The 19,259-nt window shown below is 41.1% G+C and overlaps 1 protein-coding gene across 3 annotated transcripts in view; it reads left to right on the top strand.

Annotated features, from left to right (window-relative positions):
• Positions 1-19,014, top strand: part of LOC126777624 (uncharacterized) — a 119,639-nt gene extending 100,625 nt beyond the window's left edge. For all 3 annotated transcript variants that reach the window (XM_050500718.1, XM_050500717.1, XM_050500716.1), the window contains exons 9-11: positions 4,451-4,553; positions 15,573-15,759; positions 17,660-19,014. In XM_050500718.1, coding sequence (XP_050356675.1) covers positions 4,451-4,553; positions 15,573-15,759; positions 17,660-18,402 — 1,033 coding nt within the window. In that variant the 3' untranslated portion in view covers positions 18,403-19,014. The remainder of the gene's footprint in view (positions 1-4,450; positions 4,554-15,572; positions 15,760-17,659) is intronic.
• The last annotated feature ends 245 nt before the right edge of the window (positions 19,015-19,259 follow it).

Raw genomic sequence — 19,259 nt, 5'->3', positions numbered from 1 at the left:
CGGAGCAGGCGGAGAAGCTTGCGGAGAAGCTTCGTACTGTACTTGACGGGGTGGCCAACGTTGTCCGGTCCATAAAAAGAGTTGACTTGAAGGTAACGGGGCTCGACGACTCAGTCACCCCAGAGAAGCTGGTTGCGGCAGTCGCACGTGCAGGGGACTGCACGCCTGAGGCAGTCAAGTGTGGAGCGTTGCAGCGTGGACCCGGATATATGGGTATGGTCCGCATCACCTGTCCCATTACGGTGGCGAAGAAGCTGTCCGACGCCGGTCGTCTTCTGGTAGGGTGGAGCTCAGCCAAAGTGTACGTCCTGGAACAGCGCCCTCTGCGCTGTTACAAATGCATGGGCGTTGGACACACAAAGATGCTCTGCCTATCCAAGGCGGAACGAGGTGGGCTTTGCTTCCGGTGTGGTATCGAGGGCCACAAGTCTTCGACCTGCACTGGAAAGCTGCACTGTGCAGTATGTGCGGACGCTGGAAGACCCTCTGGGCACGTGATGGGCTCGGGAGAGTGTAACCCTCCCTTCACAAAAGGAAAGATGGTATTAGGCACTCACACCATCACCAACGTCGGACGGTGCCAGGCCGAAGAGGAAGCACCCATGTCAACATGAGCGACAAACTCAGCTTCCTTCAGACGAACGTCAACCACTGCGCCGGGACTCAGGACCTGCTACTGCAGTCCATGGCGGAGTGGCAAATCGACCTGGCTGTGGCCTGCGAGCCCTATTTCGTCCCTCCCTTATCTCACTGGGTAGGGGACTTGGACGGCACTGTGGCAGTCCTCACTCGGAGCGGTACGGGTCCTTCCCTCTCACTCATTGAGAGGGGCTCGGGCTACGTAGTGGCGGGATGGGGAGAGTACGTAGTAGTAGGAACATACTTCTCCCCCAACCGCGGCCTGGCGGAGTTCGAGAGCTACCTCGGTTCTGTCCGAGTTGCGGTGTCCAGGCAGTCGCCGAAACCGATAGTAGTTCTCGGTGACTTCAACGCGAAATCACGTGCCTGGGGAAATCCTGCCACAAACCCGCGAGGGAGGGCTGTCCAGGTGTGGGCCCTACTCTCCAGCCTATCCCTACTTAACAAGGGGCAGGTGAACACCTGCGTGAGGCAGCAGGGAGGGTCCGTGGTGGACTTATCGTTCGCTACGCCTGTCACGGCGCGCAGAGTTAGAAATTGGAGAGTGGAGGAGGAGGTGGAGACTCTGTCGGACCATAGATACATCCGGTTTGAGATATCCACCTCTTGCAGGCCAGCGGAACCTCTGAGGGTACCAACCACGCTCCCCAGGTGGTCCCTTGGCCAGCTGGATCGTGAGCTGGTCAGGGAAGCTGCTATCGTGCAGCGGTGGGGTTCCGCGGGAAGGAGGGAGGGTGCCAGTGTCGACGAGCTGGCGGACCGCATGCGCAGCGCTCTAAAGGAGGAGTGCGATGCGGCCATGCCGAGGACCCGACGCAGGGTACCACGCCGCCAGGTATACTGGTGGTCACCCGAAATAACGGAGCTTCGAGCGACATGTAACCGGGCACGGAGGGCATACGTCCGCTGTCGCAGGCACAACGGCCTCAACGCGGATTTGGAGGGACGGCTGTGGGCCACTTATCGCCAGCTAAAAAAGGAGCTGCAGCAGGTGATAAGTCAAGCTAAGGAGAGAGCAAGGGAGGAGCTTCTGGTGGGCCTGAACAGGGACCCGTGGGGACGCCCGTACCGTGGTGTGCGAGGAAAGTTCCGCACACACGGCGCCCCTGCGACGGAAACGTTGCCGCCGGATCTCCTCCTGCGACTGGTTGGTGAATTATTTCCCCAATCAGGTGAACACGTCCCACCAAGTATGACCCCTCGCTCTGTAACAGATGACAGTGCGGCTCCACCACACGTTACGGAGCGAGAGATGGAGATGGCCCTTGATCGATTGAGGGCCAGAACCACAGCGCCGGGTCCGGACGGGGTTCCAGGGCGTGTTCTGCGTGACGCCCTGGAACATCTAGGTGGGAGGCTTCGGGAACTGTTTGATGAATGTCTTTCCAGTGAGCAGTTTCCGAAGCTGTGGAAGGAAGGAAAGTTGGTTCTGTTGCCGAAAGAGGGGCGTCCACTCGATTCTCCTTCGGCATATAGGCCAATTGTGCTGCTGAATGAGACGGGCAAGCTCTTCGAGAAGATCCTCGCTGCCCGTCTTATTCAGCACCTCAACGAGGTGGGGCCGGGTCTTTCAGAGGCTCAGTACGGGTTCAGGGAGGGTCGATCAACCATTGACGCCCTGGACGCCCTAAAGACCTGGACCACCGAGGCGGTGACCCGAGGAGACGTAGTCCTGGCGGTATCGCTGGACGTAGCGAACGCCTTTAACAGTCTTCCCTTCGAGACTATAAGGGAGTCACTCCGATACCACAGGGTGCCTTCCTATCTCAGAAGGCTGTTGGGGGCATACCTCCGGGACCGAGTGGTCCTCTGGGAGGGGGGGCGATGGGCGACTTGTCCGGCGTTGGGTAGGCTGCGGCGTTCCACAGGGGTCGGTACTCGGCCCAATCCTGTGGAACGTCGGATTCGATTGGCTCCTTAGGGCCCCCATCCTTCCCGGAATGAGGGTGTTGTGCTACGCGGATGACACCCTCATCACGGCGACGGGGCAGACCTTTCAGGAGGCGGCTCGCCTGGCCGAGGTCGAAGTATCGCTCACGATGGACCGGATTGGGATGCTGGGCTTGAGGGTCTCTGTCACAAAAACAGAGGCCCTCCTATTCCACGGTCCACGTCGGGGTCCCCCTCAAGGGGCGTCTATCACCGTCCAGGGGACGGTGATTAAGGTGCAAGCCCAGATGAGGTATCTGGGCCTGATCCTGGACGGAAGATGGAGCTTCAGGCAGCATTTTGTCTAACTCGGCCCGAAGCTCATAAGCGCTGTTGCTGCCCTGGGCCGCCTCCTACCCAATGTAGGAGGGCCGGAAACACCATGTCGGCGCTTATACGCTGGCGTGGTACGCTCCATGGCGTTGTACGGTGCACCCATTTGGGTGGATGCTCTCACCGCTCGTAACAGAGCTTTTCTGCGGAGGCCGCAAAGAGTCATAGCGGTGAGAGCGATACGTGGGTACCGTACGGTGTCATGGACGGCAGCGACACTTCTCGCGAGCGATCCGCCCTGGGAACTCCAGGCAGAGGTGCTTGCGGAAGTGCACCGGTTCCGGGTGGAAACGAGGTCAAGCGGCGTCCGTCCAGGATCGGCGGAGGTTGAGCGAGTCAGGGCCCTAGCCCAGCGAGCCTTGATTCGTAGGTGGGAGGAGGACCTGAGGTCCCCCTCGTCAGGCCTAGTGACAGTGGAGGCGGTCCGCCCCCACTTGAGTCGCTGGATGGAACGGAGTCACGGCACACTCACATTCAGGCTGACGCAGGTACTTACCGGACACGGTTGTTTCGGTAAGTACCTGCACCGGATAGCGAGGGGGGAGGTGACACCCTCCTGCCATGAGTGTGGTGCACCTTCGGACACAGCGTGCCACACTCTGATGGAGTGTGCCGCTTGGGGACCTCAGCGCCTGTCCCTGGCGGCCTTAGTCGGTGAAGATCTCTCGCTGCCGAGTGTGATAAACGCCATGCTTGGTAGCGAGAGATGCTGGTTGGAGACGGTCTCCTTCTGCGAAAATGTCATGTCGCAGAAGGAGGCAGCGGAGCGGGAGCGTGAGGAGAGGGCCTCCGCTGACTCGCTTCGTCGAAGAAGACCGGGGAGAAGGCGTCGGCGCTATGCGCATCTTCTCCTCCCGCCCTAAGTGTTGCCGGGGATAGGGGGTCTTTGTACCCTGAGAACCCCCTAAGATTTGGAGGTATGCAGAGGCGGGCCAACCGTCGGGGCGTCACGGTAGTATGCGCATGCGATCCCGTGACGCCCCTCGAAAAGGCGGTGTGGGTACCGCTGGTTTTTTAGTGGGTATTCCGGCGCATATTTGGCGCCGGCGAGTCCCACATACCCCCCCACTTCAAGTGGGGGAAACGCGTAAACGCGTTTTTCCAGCGAAAAAAAAAAAAGGCTGTTACTGTTACTATATATGTATATATATATATATATAAGGTTTTCACCAAGCTTAAATATCGCCTGCAAGAACATTTTACAATATCTCTTACGTCTTTATTAATTAAAAAAAATCATTGTTATTATTTGTCTTAGTTTTATTACCAGATTTTATTATATTATTTATTATAATAAATTGTATTAAGTTTTAAGCTTCTATGTTAATACATTATTATAACGATATTAATGTAACTAACTCAGTATTCGCGCTGTTTTCGAATAAATCCCAATATATATATATATATATATCTCTTACGTCTTTATTAATTAAAAAAAAATCATTGTTATTATTTGTCTTAATTTTATTACCAGATTTTATTATATTATTTATTATAATAAATTGTATTAAGTTTTAAACTTCTATGTTAATACATTATTTATCCATAGATTCACAAAAGCGAAGCAAGTTGCTGTATTGCATTACGAAGGCGCCATGGAGTCTGAACCGACCGGCGACCCTACTTGGGAAGAGTTACATAATGAAGGACTTGTGAGTAAAAAAACAAATGACACATAACAAATACATATTTAAAAGTTACTTAATACTTAAAAAATTTCAAGGATTTTCTTTTTCTATATATTTGATCATATCAAAAAGAACATATATTGATATTAAAAATGCGAAAGTGTGTTTGTTTGTTACGATTTTACGTCTTAGCTTCTTAACCGATCATCATGAAACTTTGTATACACGTTGTCAGGGGTACAAAAAATTCCATAGAGTACATAATACTTGCCCCCTTCCCATACGCGGGCGAAACAACGGCCAAAAACTAGTTAACTATATAAGTAAGTGTATTCATAAAGTATAATTAAGAAATTTTAATTTTATCATGTTCTACGTTTAAAATATGGCTCTTTTTATATTTTATTCTCTGGTGGTAGAGCTTTGTGCACTCGACTGGGTAGGTACCATCCACTCATCAGATATTCTACCGCAAAACAGCAGTACTTTGTATTGTTGTGTTCCGGTTTGAAGGGTGAGTGAGCCAGTGTAATTATAGGCACAAGGGACATAACATCTTAGTTACCAAGGTTGGTAGCGCATTGGTGATGTAAGCGATGATTAACATTTCTATGAGCGTTGGTGACCACTTACCATCAGGTGGCCCATATGTTCGTCCACCTTTTTATTCTATAAAAAAAAATTCATTAATTATTAATAAGCCTCCTAGTCAATTAACTAAAGCAGAAATTTAAAAATATTTTCACTAAAATCTTCTGTACATATTTAAAAAATCTGTTGTCTAAAATTATCCTTTTATTCATTAAAAATCAATATAACACAGACCGTACTTAATTAGTATTCTTAACCGTACTTAAGTAGTCTGCTAAAATCGCTATTGAATTGTCATTTTTAAAAATTAATTAGCTTCTTCTGACTTACTTCACTCACTACAAAGATATATATAAATATGTATCTACCGAATACCAAATAATGCTATTAAGAATAATAGGCTCTTCTTATTAATGATATTTGGATATAAGCTTTCAATTGTGAATAATTATTCACAATTGAAATGTTTATAATATATAAAATAAAAATAAAAAAAAACAAAATACACATTACAAATTTATAGCAAAAACACGCCGTCTAAAAGATTGTCATGTGGCATTGTATCCAAGACGCTGCCACTATTGCCTTGCTATTGCTCTGCACCGCTAGACTCAGCCTTTGGGCTAAATAAGCGCCAGCTCTTGGGTCATCAGAAGTGTGGAAATCAATCGCAAATTTGGAAATTATTAATGTGTATTGTCAATTAATATATTTTTATGTAGTTGTAGAATATGTTAAGATAGAATCTGTGTTCAAATATATAATTAGACTGTTAGTTTCAAAAGCGTACTGTTATAATTTCTTGAATCTAATCCGATGGTAGAGATTGGCGTACCGCCAGGCTATGAGTTTAAGGATAGGATATAGGAGTTCCGCCAGCGGAAACATACGGGCGTTTTTCTTTTAAATCTTTTGTTGTACTAGTATTTTTAGTTATGCCAAATTATGCCAAATATAAAACATTATAACGACCACCACTTTCTTAGAAGCAGGGCTTTGTGCATGCCCGTCTGGGTAGGTACCATCAACTCATCATATATTCTACCGCCAACCACAGTTACAAGAGTAAATGAGCCAGTGTAATTACCGGCACAAAGGACATAATATCTTATCCTATCTATTTATCTTACCTATTTTATAAAAAAAATCAACGAATTCTTAAATTAGTAAAATTGTATTCTTATTAAATATTTTTTATTAAATTTAATGTTAAAAGAGGTTAAATGTCTAACGATGATATGTTATAGAAAATCTGATATGAGAGCTATTTTTAAAATATATTAGAATTAAAATAACGAAAAATAACACTAAAGCATAACATATAACATACTATACAGCGCTGTTTCCGCTTTCGACTCTGAATGTAAAATGCCTTAAGCCATTATTTGGTTGAAGAGATAATTGCAATGTAGCTTGAAAATCCATTCACAAGGACTATGAAAGGAAATGAAAACAGCGTAATCACAAATTTGCAAAACAAAAATGCTATTTTTGCCAACTTTCAGTGGTTTTGTTTCGCTATTAACGTTGTCATTAAGTATTATATAAGAGGGTTTTAAAATAAAATTTTAGAAGGAACGAATACTATTATTGTAGTATTTAATAAAAAGTAAAGATGCCTCCTGTTTATGTCCCACTGCTGGGCCTCTCAATTTAAGGATAAGGGTTGTAGCATATTTCATCATACTACTCTAATGCGGGACCAGCGTGGTGGTGTAGTATTTAGTCTAAATTGTCATTATATAGTATAATAATATAATTTTATTAGTCTATGTTTTCTGAAATGTTCGTCATTTGTAGAAAATAAAACTATATATTATATTTATGTTATTTAATCTCCATTCACTGATTTCGCAAAATTCGTCCACTGTCTGATTATTTTAGATCAAAATATTTGATGAACACTATTGTTTATTAAAATTAATAATATATTAATAGAAAAAAACTTAAAAGTTTTCCGTTAATAAAATTCATGGTTTGAATTGGTGTTCGGACAATATTACAAAATAATAAAAAAGTCCTCCAGACTGATTTCGGCCACGACGGCCAATCTCAAGAGAAATTAGCCAACCACGCAGGAGATATTATAGTGTACAAGTATATATATAGTAAATATATATATATATATATATATATATATATATATATATATATATATATATATATATATATATTTACTATATATATATATATATATATATATATATATTATAGTATGCGCGCAAACACAGGTGCACTCTCTTTCTCTAACTCTCATAATCCGATCCGAGGACGGCAATCCGACACGACCGGAAAGAGTTTAGGCACAGGACCAACAGCTTTACGTGATTTCCGATGCACAGGAGTGAATACACTTCCAACTTCCAGACTCCGGGCTGCTACTAAGAATTTTCTGACAGAAAAACTCAATAACTTATGGGTAAGTGATGCGTGTGTTAGGGTCTGTGAGAATATTATAATAAGAAATGAAACTCACGCGGATGGTCCATAAACGTGTATATTATACACACGTTATACACACAATATATGCGCACAGAAGAAATAACGTTATACAGGCATAGAAGATCACATATGTACACATAAACACGAACACAATACTTAAACACAAAGCGAATTATTTTTAAGCGCAAGTAACGGTTATGACGGTGGTAGAATAATTAATAATGCGTAAGTCGTAAACGTTGGTAGGATCATTCGTAGCCAATATAAAAAATCCGTCGCTCCAATGCGCTTGCACCGGTAGGCGGGGCCTCAACATAGAACAAAGGACGACGTCACAACAGAGATAAACAATGCGGTTGTCCACTGTGTACGTTCGATCGTCCGTTGTGTCGTCAATCCAATATTCTATGTTGAGTTGGAATGTGTTGTGTAGTATGTCTGTTTGGATGTATGTTTATAATATGTGCGTAAGTATGTATGTTAGTAGGATGCACATGTGGTGGACGCCACATCACTCCCCCCCAGAGAGCGTCCCTACGGACGGTAAAAATCCGGGAATCGGACCTTTCGACCCGAGCGAGTTGCTCGGACATCGGGGCACACAGCATCTTTAGCTTGGCTGATGTTGCCGTGCTGGACTTCGATGCTTGTGGCGGGTTCTGTGGCCATGTACGCTGGTTTTAGACGGTCGATGGAGACGGAGACCTGTTTACCCTTGACTAGGATTTTAAAGACTTTGTCTCCACTTTGTACAACCTTATAAGGGCCGGTGTATGGTGGTTGTAAGGATCCCCGCACCGCGTCTTCCCTGAGAAATACGTGGGTGGAGGAAGCGAGGTCTTTAAATACGAAGACTTTATTGTTCGCGTGACGTGAGGCTGGAGAGAGTCGGAGATTATTAATTATCCTGTGCAGGCGAGCGGTGAAGTCGGAAAGGTCCGTGGTACCGTCTACACAGGAATTGAAAAATTCTCCGGGGAGGCGAAGAGGTTCGCCATATACGAGCTCCGCGGATGAAGAGTTGAGATCTTCTTTGATGCAACTGCGCATGCCAAGGAGGACCAGGGGTAGCGATTCGGTCCAATGGCTATCGGCATGGCACATGATCGATGATTTCAGCTGACGATGAAATCGCTCTACAAGACCATTGCATGCGGGGTGGTAGGCGGTGGTTCGTCGATGATGAAACCCGGCTATCTTGGACAGGCAGTTAAACAGAGCGGACTCGAACTGACGTCCGCGGTCGGTAACGATGTCTGTCGGACAGCCAAAACGGGATATCCATCCCGACAGCAGTGCCTTGCCAACCGTCTCAGCTGTTATGTCTGCGATAGGTATCGCCTCAGGCCATCTAGTAAAACGGTCTACAGCTGTGAGGCAATATTTGAAACCTTCAGATGGCGGAAGAGGTCCCACTAGGTCAATGTGAATTTGAGTGAACCTGGCTCGTGGTAATTCGAAGGTGCCTAATGGTGCTGTCACATGTCTTGTGACCTTGGCACGTTGGCAATCCAGGCACTTCCGTGACCATTCGCGGCAGTCTTTCCGCACACCTGGCCACACGTATCGCTGCGATACAAGTTTGGCAGTCGCATTAGCACCAGGGTGACTAAGGCAGTGCAGACTGTCGAAGACTTGACGCCTAAGTGATTTAGTCACGAATGGTCTCGGCGTAGGGGTGCTTACGTCACAGTATAGTGACATTAGGCTACCGTCAATTGTCTTCTTCTCGAGGCGGAGTGAAGATTCACCACCGAGTAGAAGTGTTAATTCAGGGTCGTTGATTTGGGATTTGGCGACTGTTTCAATGGCGACAGGGCTCTGTAGTGCGTCCACCCGGGACAAGGCATCAGCAACAACATTATCTTTGCCAGATATATGCTGAATGTCTGTGGTGAACTGCGCTATGAAATCCAGGTGTCTATACTGACGAGGGGAGCTGCTACTTTTCCTCTCGTGGAAGGCGTAAAGCAATGGCTTGTGGTCAGTATAGACTGTGAAATGTCGCGCCTCTAGCATGTGGCGAAAGTGTTTGATTCCCTCGTAGATAGCAAGAAGCTCGCGATCATACGGGGAATACTTTTGCTGTGCCGGACTCAGTTTCCGTGAGAAAAATGCTAGCGGTTGCCAAATCCCATCTTTGTGTTGCTGCAAGACTGCCCCCATAGCCTGGTCAGACGCATCTGTGACGAGAGCTAGTTTGGCCTGGATATCTGGGTGTGCAAGTAAAGTGGCATCACAAAGACTCTCCTTACTCTGGTTAAATGCTGCGAGGGCTTCGCCAGATATATGGACTGGGTGGGAGCCCTTCACTGAACCAGTGAGTAAGGCGTGGAGGGGCTGTTGGATTTTAGCAGCCTGAGGTATAAATCGCCTGTAAAAGTTCAACATACCTAGGTAACGTCTCAGCTGTTGGACGGTTTTAGGTACTGGGAATTGCTTGATGGCGTCTACCTTAGAGTCTAAGGGCTTGGTACCAGCTGCCGAAATTCTGTAACCTAAAAACGTTACCTCCTCGGCACCGAAGACACACTTGGCCGAGTTGACCAGCATGCCGTAGTCTCGCATTCTCCCGAACAGTTGATGCAGATGCTTCTCGTGTTCGGCCTGACTTTTGGAGAAAACCAGGAAGTCATCCAGGTAAGGGTAAACAAAATCTAACCCGCGAGTCATCTCGTCAACCAACCTTTGAAACGTTTGGCCTGCGTTCCTGAGACCAAAGGTCATGAATGGGAACTCGAACAAACCAAACGGGGTTGTAATGGCAGTTTTTGGGATGTCATCTTCACTAACCGGCACTTGGTTGTAAGCTTTAACCAAGTCGATTGTAGAAAAAATTGTACAACCTGATATATTATGCGCGAAATCGTGGATATGTCGGATGGGGTACATGTCCGGAATTGTCCTCGCGTTGAGCTTGCGGTAGTTCCCGCAAGGTCGCCATCCGTTGTCCTTCTTCGGAGCTAAATGTAATGGCGACGACCATGGACTGTCTGAAGGACGTGCAGTGCCGTTGCTCAGCATAATCTCGAATTCGCGCTTAGCTATGGTGAGCTTATCGGGAGCTAACCTGCGGGGAGTGCAAGCTATGGGAGGTCCAGGTGTGGTGCGTATATGGTGTACGGTGTTATGCCTAGGTGTGCAAGGTATACCGGATGGTCGGATTAATCTTTGGTATTGCGACAGAATAGAATGGTATCGAGATTCACCAGTCAAGACCTTTACAGAAAAAGCATTGCAAGTATCTTTATTGTAGTAAAGCTCAGCAATTGAAGTAAGTGAGGTGATATTGTCTATTAGGCGCTTATTTTTTACGTCTACAGATAAATTGTATTTACAAAGAAAGTCTACACCTATGATAGCTTTGGTTACATCCGCAACAATAAAGCGCCAAGGAAAATCCCTGCGTAAGCCTAGATCTAAATTAAAATTAACAAAACCATACGTGTTGATGACACTGCCGTTAGCCGCCGACAGTTGATAGCCAGTCTGCTTGCACTGGTTGTGTAGGGCCCGAGGAAATACGCACAGGTCACTGCCCGTGTCGATAAGGAACTCGTTCTTGGTCCGGCGGTCAGTGACGAATAGACGACCTGGTGTTGGGTTGGAGCAGTCGGTAGTCGTCATTACCGACTGCTTTGAGAGTTTCCCGCCTTCGAAAAGTCACACGGCTTTATGCACTTCGTTGCGCCGTCCCTAAACCGTTGGTGATACCAGCATATCGGATACTTCCGATAGCTGGACTCGGAACGTCTGGATGATCCACTTCTGTCACGGCGCTGATGTCGAGTCCTCGAGCGGGGTCGTCTGCCAAGCTCGAGGGTCAGATCCTTAACCATTCTCCGCAATTCGGCGATCTCACCAGCCATGGACTGTAAACTGGGTCCATGCGCAGATGTCGCAGCAATGTGGTGCGGTGGGGATGCTATATCTTGCACCCTGTCGGCCAAGTGTGCAAGGGTCTCCAGTGAGCTATGAGGTTGTGATGCGAGAAGGGTCTGTGAGAATATTATAATAAGAAATGAAACTCACGCGGATGGTCCATAAACGTGTATATTATACACACGTTATACACACAATATATGCGCACAGAAGAAATAACGTTATACAGGCATAGACGATCACATATGTACACATAAACACGAACACAATACTTAAACACAAAGCGAATTATTTTTAAGCGCAAGTAACGGTTATGACGGTGGTAGAATAATGAATAATGCGTAAGTCGTAAACGTTGGTAGGATCATTCGTAGCCAATATAAAAAATCCGTCGCTCCAATGCGCTTGCACCGGTAGGCGGGGCCTCAACATAGAACAAAGGACGACGTCACAACGGAGATAAACAATGCGGTTGTCCACTGTGTACGTTCGATCGTCCGTTGTGTCGTCAATCCAATATTCTATGTTGAGTTGGAATGTGTTGTGTAGTATGTCTGTTTGGATGTATGTTTATAATATGTGCGTAAGTATGTATGTTAGTAGGATGCACATGTGGTGGACGCCACAAACTTCTTATTGGCCCGACTTGGAAATTGAACCCAGGACCGCTGATTCTGCGGCCTTACATCAAGCCACTAGATCAACGAGGCAGTCATTCAAAATACTTTTGGATTGAAATGTATAGTCTATTCCAATCGATGAAAGAGTAAAGATAGACAAAACATAGATTTACATATTCCGAACAATGTTCTTACAACTTTACTGTATTATAGAGTACAGTTTTTGATTAATAAAAAGATATTTATTTTTATAATAAAACAACAGAAACAGTGATTTCAATTATATATACAAATTATATCCATTTTAATTTTACTTCCAAAGTTCCTTTTATATTTTTATCGAAACTCGCATCCGCCGACATTCAAAGCGCTTTTTTTTCGCAAAGCTATATTGAATATCATAGCTTATTTAAGATTTAAAGAGCCAAGATGGTTCAGTGGTAAGAAGGCGTGATCGTGGTAAGAAGGCGTGAATTTTCATGTGCTTAATTGCTTGACAGTAAAGGAAAACATCGTGAGGAAACCTGCATGTGTCTAATTTCACTGAAATTCTGCCACATGTATATTCCACTTGCATTAGAGCAGCATGTTGGAATAAGCTCCAAGCCTTGTCCCAAAAAGGTAGAGGAGGCCTTAGCCCAGCAGTGGGACATTCACAGGCTGTTACTGTACCGTTTTCAAGATTTCGACGAATGATAGCGCGTCAATTCAAGCTTTGTTTCAATTCAAAAATTGTTTTTTGTCTTTACTCGTGTCTTGGTTGGAATAGCCTATAGGTATAATAATTTACGTCATCTTATTTTTATCCATCATTAATAAATGAAGATGCTTATGAGTATTTTTTGGGACTTGGCACTGTCTTTAGATAGTTATGTAAAATATATAAAATATCTTAATAATGGTGCATGTTATTTAGTTTTAGTGCACTACTCTATCAGTTTTGAAGTTGGCTTAATATTTTTGGCACCGAATGCGCTAGAATACTAAAGTCCCGATTGTTCATTTGCACATAAAACCATCAATTATATAATGTTCTATCCCAATTAACGATTATTTTATATAAATAATTTAATTGTAATTCATATCCACATTTTGGCTGTGGATATTTTTTGTGTTGCTTACCCTATTATTTTGTTGTTCTTTACATTTACGAAAAATAAAAAAGTTAGGTTTTAAATCCTTGTCTAGACACAAGTTACGACTAATATAAATTGTGGGCTGTGGACCAACGTCACGAGTTTGGCTTCGACTTTATTAGCTACTTTTTTATTAATATTATAAATGTGTTGGTTTGTTACGCTTTTACGTCTTAACTACTTAACTGATCATCATGATTTAACATAGATGTTGACACGACAACGAGAGGGTGTTTTGTTATACGCAAGTGAAATTGAATGAGGAATTTTGTAACTATAATTACTAAGACATTTTTAATCCCATAATTTTAATGTTTTTATATTTAATGTTAAGGTAACAAATGTAATCACTATATTATAAATTCAAAAGAAATAAATTATAACAAAGTTTAAATTACTATTTGAAAGATTGAAATAAAAATTTAAGAAATGGAGAAATTAAATATTGGTAATTTCAGAATGTATATATTTTTTTTATATAATTTATAAATAATATGCCTATCTGTATGAACTGAACTGAATATAAAAAAATGGCGCTTTATTATTGGAATAAAATACTGATATATAATTTTAAATAACGAATAGAGTAAAGCTTAAATAAAACATGACTGAAATAAAAAATCATTCAGCAATTGAACGTTGAAGACTCAAAGATTTCCTTTTTATTATATAGACACGAATCTAATAAAACTTCAATATATAAAATTTATTTATTGCTGCTATATCCAGAACCGCCATTTTATCGAAGACATAAATATGTCGTAAATTGAAATAGAGTTAAATATCAATAAATATTTACAAATGCCTAAGTTTAATTTTCATCATAAAATTGAAATGTTAACTTATATACTAATTCTTATATAAGACGAAAAATATATGTAAAATTTAAATAACAACCGACCGCTCTTGGTAGGGCAGGGTAGGGCTTTGTGCAAGCTCGTCTGTGTAGGTACACCCATTCATCAGATATTCTCCCAGTACTTGGTATAGTTCTGTTCTGGTTTGAAGGGTGAGCCAGTGTAATTACAGGCACAAGGGACATAATATCTTGGTTAGTGCATTGGCGATGTAAGCGATGATTAATATTTCTTACTATGCCAATGTCTATAGGTGACTTCCCATTAGGTGATCCGTTTGCTCGTCCACCTACCTGCTCTATGAAATAAAAACCACCAGTGGTACTTGAAAATACAGAATATATAATTCATCATCATCATAATTCAATATGGAATATTTAAATATATTTTCAATTCATATACATTAATGGAGTGGTTACAGTGTGTTTCCTACAATCAAATAACGATGTTTTTTATTGAAGTGTTTGTTCCAAAGAGTGCTTTCGTTTAATAACAGGGACAAGAGATGTCATTGACAAACTATGTCAAATGAGACATGCCTTTTCTCGTGTCTTGGTTGGAATAGCCTATAGGTATAATTATTTACGTCATCATACTCTTATCCATATCTCATCCATATTCTTCTTATTTTGTTGTTCTTTACATCTACGATGGTAAAAAAGTTAGTTTTGTCGTTGTTCGGTCTGAAGAATGCTTCCGTTTAATAACACGGACAAGGGATGTCATTGACAGCATATGTTAAGTGTGACATGCCTTTATCTTTAGAGATAGATTATTGAAACAGATTACCATCTACTTTTACTTATGAAACACTATTTGAGGCAAATATGTCCTATCACGGCTCCACCTTAATATGGCTACAATTTTGTTTTATTCTTCATTTGAAAAATCAGACAGATAAGTGATATTGCTACTGCTTAATTTCTTTTGTTTATTTTCGGAGTGTTATGTCTTACGGCGTATTAATTTGAGTCGGTTTCATGTTACAAATAAAGAGCTGTGCGGTCTATTATAATCTTGGAGCTCGAGACTCTGGGATATTTTGATCGAATTAGTACATTATTTAAATCTACTCTAAACAGATCATTTTGATAAAATCAGCGACATTTATAACGTAAATACGAGCGTAAAGCGAAACATATAAGACCAAGTATCCAACTCCGCAAAGTCAATACATACTTCCCGGGGCAAGGTATCGTTTCCATAATGAGATTCCGCAGATGTTTTGTAACGTTACCTAATAATGAATTTAAATTTTACATTAAAATACACGAATAAAGAATTACATAATATAAATATAAATGATAAAAAAGCATGCAGCTCTTTAGATGACTATGTATTTGATTTAAATAAAAAGAGAGTATATTTTCCTACTGAGTTCACAGTTGAATCTATATTCCGATACAATTCATGTAACTTAAAAACCTAACGTGTATAACGATAAAAAAATTAAGTATATTTTAATATTAATATTACAAGAAATAATATTATTTGAAATATATAATTTATTTTCAGCAATTAAACGCGTTGAACAAAGGTGAAGAAGAAGATGAGACAATAAGCGTCGCTGAAATGAAGTCTCTCCAAGGCTATGACGACAGTTTGAAAGAAATAGCGGATTATCAGTTTTATGTCGCATACGATTTCTACGCAAAGAATAATTCGCATTTCCATCGGTCTCCTTATTACGGGTATTACCAAGGTTAGTATGTTTTTTTCATATTTCTCCAGAAGTTTATGTTCTCATGTAGTATATATAGGTAGGCAGACTGGCGAATGATTCAGCTGATGGTTCGTGGTAACCACCGCCAACAGCCATTGGCACTGTAAGAAATATTAAGCATTTCTTATATATTCAGTGCGCCATCAACTTTGAACCTCGGGAACCTACATGATATGTGTCTTATGTCTGTAATTACAATGGCTCACTGCACAAACCAGAACAAGCCAATACTTCTCGTAAGTACTGCTATTTAGCGGTGGAATAAATGTTTCGCAGTTTGAATGTGTTTGTAACCAAATAAGCGTGGAATCTTTTCGAGGATGTTTTTTACTTGAGATTTATTAATTGTATGCTATTTACTTGTTTTAAGATATGGTCTTTAATTTATTACTGGTGGTAGGGCTTTGTGTAAGCTCGTCTGGGTAGGTACCACCCAATTTAGCGTACTCAATTTAGCGGGCTCTCGGACACCATTGATTTAATAAACGAAGATTTGATGCACATAAGTCAATGGAGTAAATCTTATGGTCTGAGAGTTAATCCCACTAAAACAAAGGTGATTATCATTGGAAGCCCGAGACTTATTTCACGGATTGAGTGGAAACAATTACCACCCGTCCTTTTTGATGGCGTCTGCATATCAATCTGTGAAACAGCAAAAAATCTCGGCGTTATCTTTGATAGGCACCTTTCTTGGACACCTCAAATAAATGATGTTAGTAAAAAAATATTCTTTTCCATTGGCTCATTGAGAAGATTGAAAAACTTTCTACCCATTCCAACTAAAGTTACGCTAGCACAATCTCTCCTTCTACCGATTCTTGATTATGCTGACACTTGTTACACTAACTTAAGTGAGGAGCAATTAAACAAACTTGAGCGATTACAAAACCTATGTATACGGTTCATATTTGGTTTGCGCAAATATGATCATGTTTCCGAATTTCGCCAAAAACTCAATTGACTCCCTATTCGCCTTCGCAGGAATACTCACATTTTATCTCTTCTCTATTCTATTCTTTTTAATCCAGCGACACTCTTCTATCTTAAAGAGCGTTTCACTCTCCTTAGGGAGACTCATAAGCGCGCTCTTCGCTCAAATGAAAATTTAATTCTCTCCATTCCTTCTCACTCTTCTTCCTACTATTCTAAGTCCTTCACAGTTGAAGCTTCTCGACTTTGGAACTCATTATCCTTAGCTACAAGGCGCGCACAGTTATTGGCCGTTTTTAAAAGTATGGTTAAGGACTTTTACTTGTCGCATTATTAATACTAAGCAGTCGTTGTCGTTGTTAATTTTTTGTTTTGTTATATCTCCTATTTTTATTATATATATATTATGTATTTATTTATGTATGTATATATATGTATATTTATATTATATATAATAGTAGTGTAGTATATATATGTATTATGTATGTAGTAGTGTATGTAGTATATAGGTAAACTGGCTTGTACCCTTCCCATTTATAAATATTACGATCCTCTGCTCAAAGGTTGCCTGGAAGAGATCGCTGCTTAGCGATAAGGCCGCCTGTTGCACCTCACCTTTGTTTTGTTTGTTTAAAAATTGTAATTTTTAGTTTTAAGTTTGGGTGCAATAAAGTGTCAATAAATAAATAAATAAATACCACCCACTCATCAAATATTCTACCGCAAAACAGCAATACTTGATATTGTTGTGTTCCGGTTTGAAGGGTGGACATTTCTTACAATGCCAATGTCTAAGGGCGTTTGGTGACCACTTACCATCAGGTGGCCCATATGCTCGTCCACCTTCCTATTCTATAAAAAAAAAAAAAATTATCAGCATTATATGACAATTGTATCTCCAAAAAATATTTCTTAACTTTTAATATATTTTTCAATTTTGTTACAGTTCCGCATGCAAACGACAGACTTTACACACCGCAATTGAATCATATTAGTATGAAAATGCCTTCAAGTCCTCTACTCATAGCGCGACCTACAGCAGATAACTTTTGTAACGCATCAAGTATAGACGAATCCTGCAAAGATGGTTATTGCGAATGTTCTCATGTTTTATCTGTTAGAAAAAACTCTGTCGTTGAAGTTATTATAGTCGATGAAGGAGTTACATTTGACGCCAATCATCCTTTCCATTTGCATGGTCATAATTTCAGAGTAGTTGGTATGAGGCGTTTAGCTAACGATACAACAATAGATGAAGTTAAAGCCTTTGACGAAGCAGGTTTACTTAAAAGGAATCTTAAAAATGCTCCACTCAAAGATACAGTCACCGTACCTGATGGTGGTTACACGGTTATAAGATTCAAAGCTGATAATCCTGGTTACTGGCTGTTTCATTGTCATATAGAATTTCATGTAGAAATTGGTATGGCTTTGGTGTTCAAGGTCGGCGAAGATAAAGATATGCCACCAGTCCCACGCGATTTTCCAACCTGTGGTAGTTATATACCAGACAATATGTTAGAACATGAAACGACACCTAAGCCAAATCCCAGTGATGGCCAATTTATATCAATTACTCACTGGTGGCCTGTAGTTTATGTTAATAACACAACATCTTCAGCAGTTGTAGTAACATCATCAGCTTACGTTGTCCTTGTTTTGTTGATTAATTTTGTAATTGGAACGTAGGCAAATATAATGTAATGTAGGCAACGCTTAATTTAATCCAATGAACTTGTAAGTATTGAAAATCTTGATGCTTACTATATATAATCTTATAACGAGATTTTAATTTTTAAATTATTGAAGATTTTTAATACCAAGTATTCAAATACGAATTTGTACTTATCGTTTAATGTGTTTTATTAATTTATTTTTAAGAATTTATGTATATTTATTATTTCACTCAGGTTTTTTTTTTAATTTATTTATTGGACAGTACTTATATTTGTCTATTTATTTTATTCATCGTCAAATTAAATTCGATAATGTTTGACTAAATTAGTAATAAAATTGTTACCATTGCTTAAACATTTTACTCGATTTCTTAAAGTTATTTATTAACATAGAAGAGATTATTATGTAGTTTTATAGTAATGTGATTGTATGTAAGTTATTTCAATGTAACCTTGCCAAAACTTAGAACACTTTTCTGAAGTGTTCTTTTTGTATTACTATAAATATGTTTGACGTCGCTGGTGATATGTGATATTACTTAGTTAAGTTAGTTCTAAGATTTGTACTAAGCCTATTGTAAAAGTTAGTTAATAGTATCATATAAATTATAAAATTTGAACATGTTATTGTCTATTCATTTAAAAACCTTCGAAGATGAAAGCAAGAAAAAAATGACAAGTAGGCTCTTATAACTATTTAATGGCTATTTAAAAAGTCGCAGATTAATTATGTTTTTAAAATATTCTTATGGCTATTTTAAGGAATATAGCGCTTATATCAGTGTTTTTTTTATCGCTACGCTTTTTAGCTACGGATTTTGTGGATTTAAATTAATAAATATTTATAGCATAGGTAATGTTGAATCTTTT

This window comes from Nymphalis io, chromosome 23 (assembly GCF_905147045.1).
Source record: "Nymphalis io chromosome 23, ilAglIoxx1.1, whole genome shotgun sequence".
In the NCBI taxonomy this organism is placed as follows: Eukaryota; Metazoa; Arthropoda; class Insecta; order Lepidoptera; family Nymphalidae; genus Nymphalis; species Nymphalis io.
The sequence above is the reverse complement of the archived record's forward strand: the minus strand, read 5'-3'. Positions and strand labels throughout refer to the sequence as shown.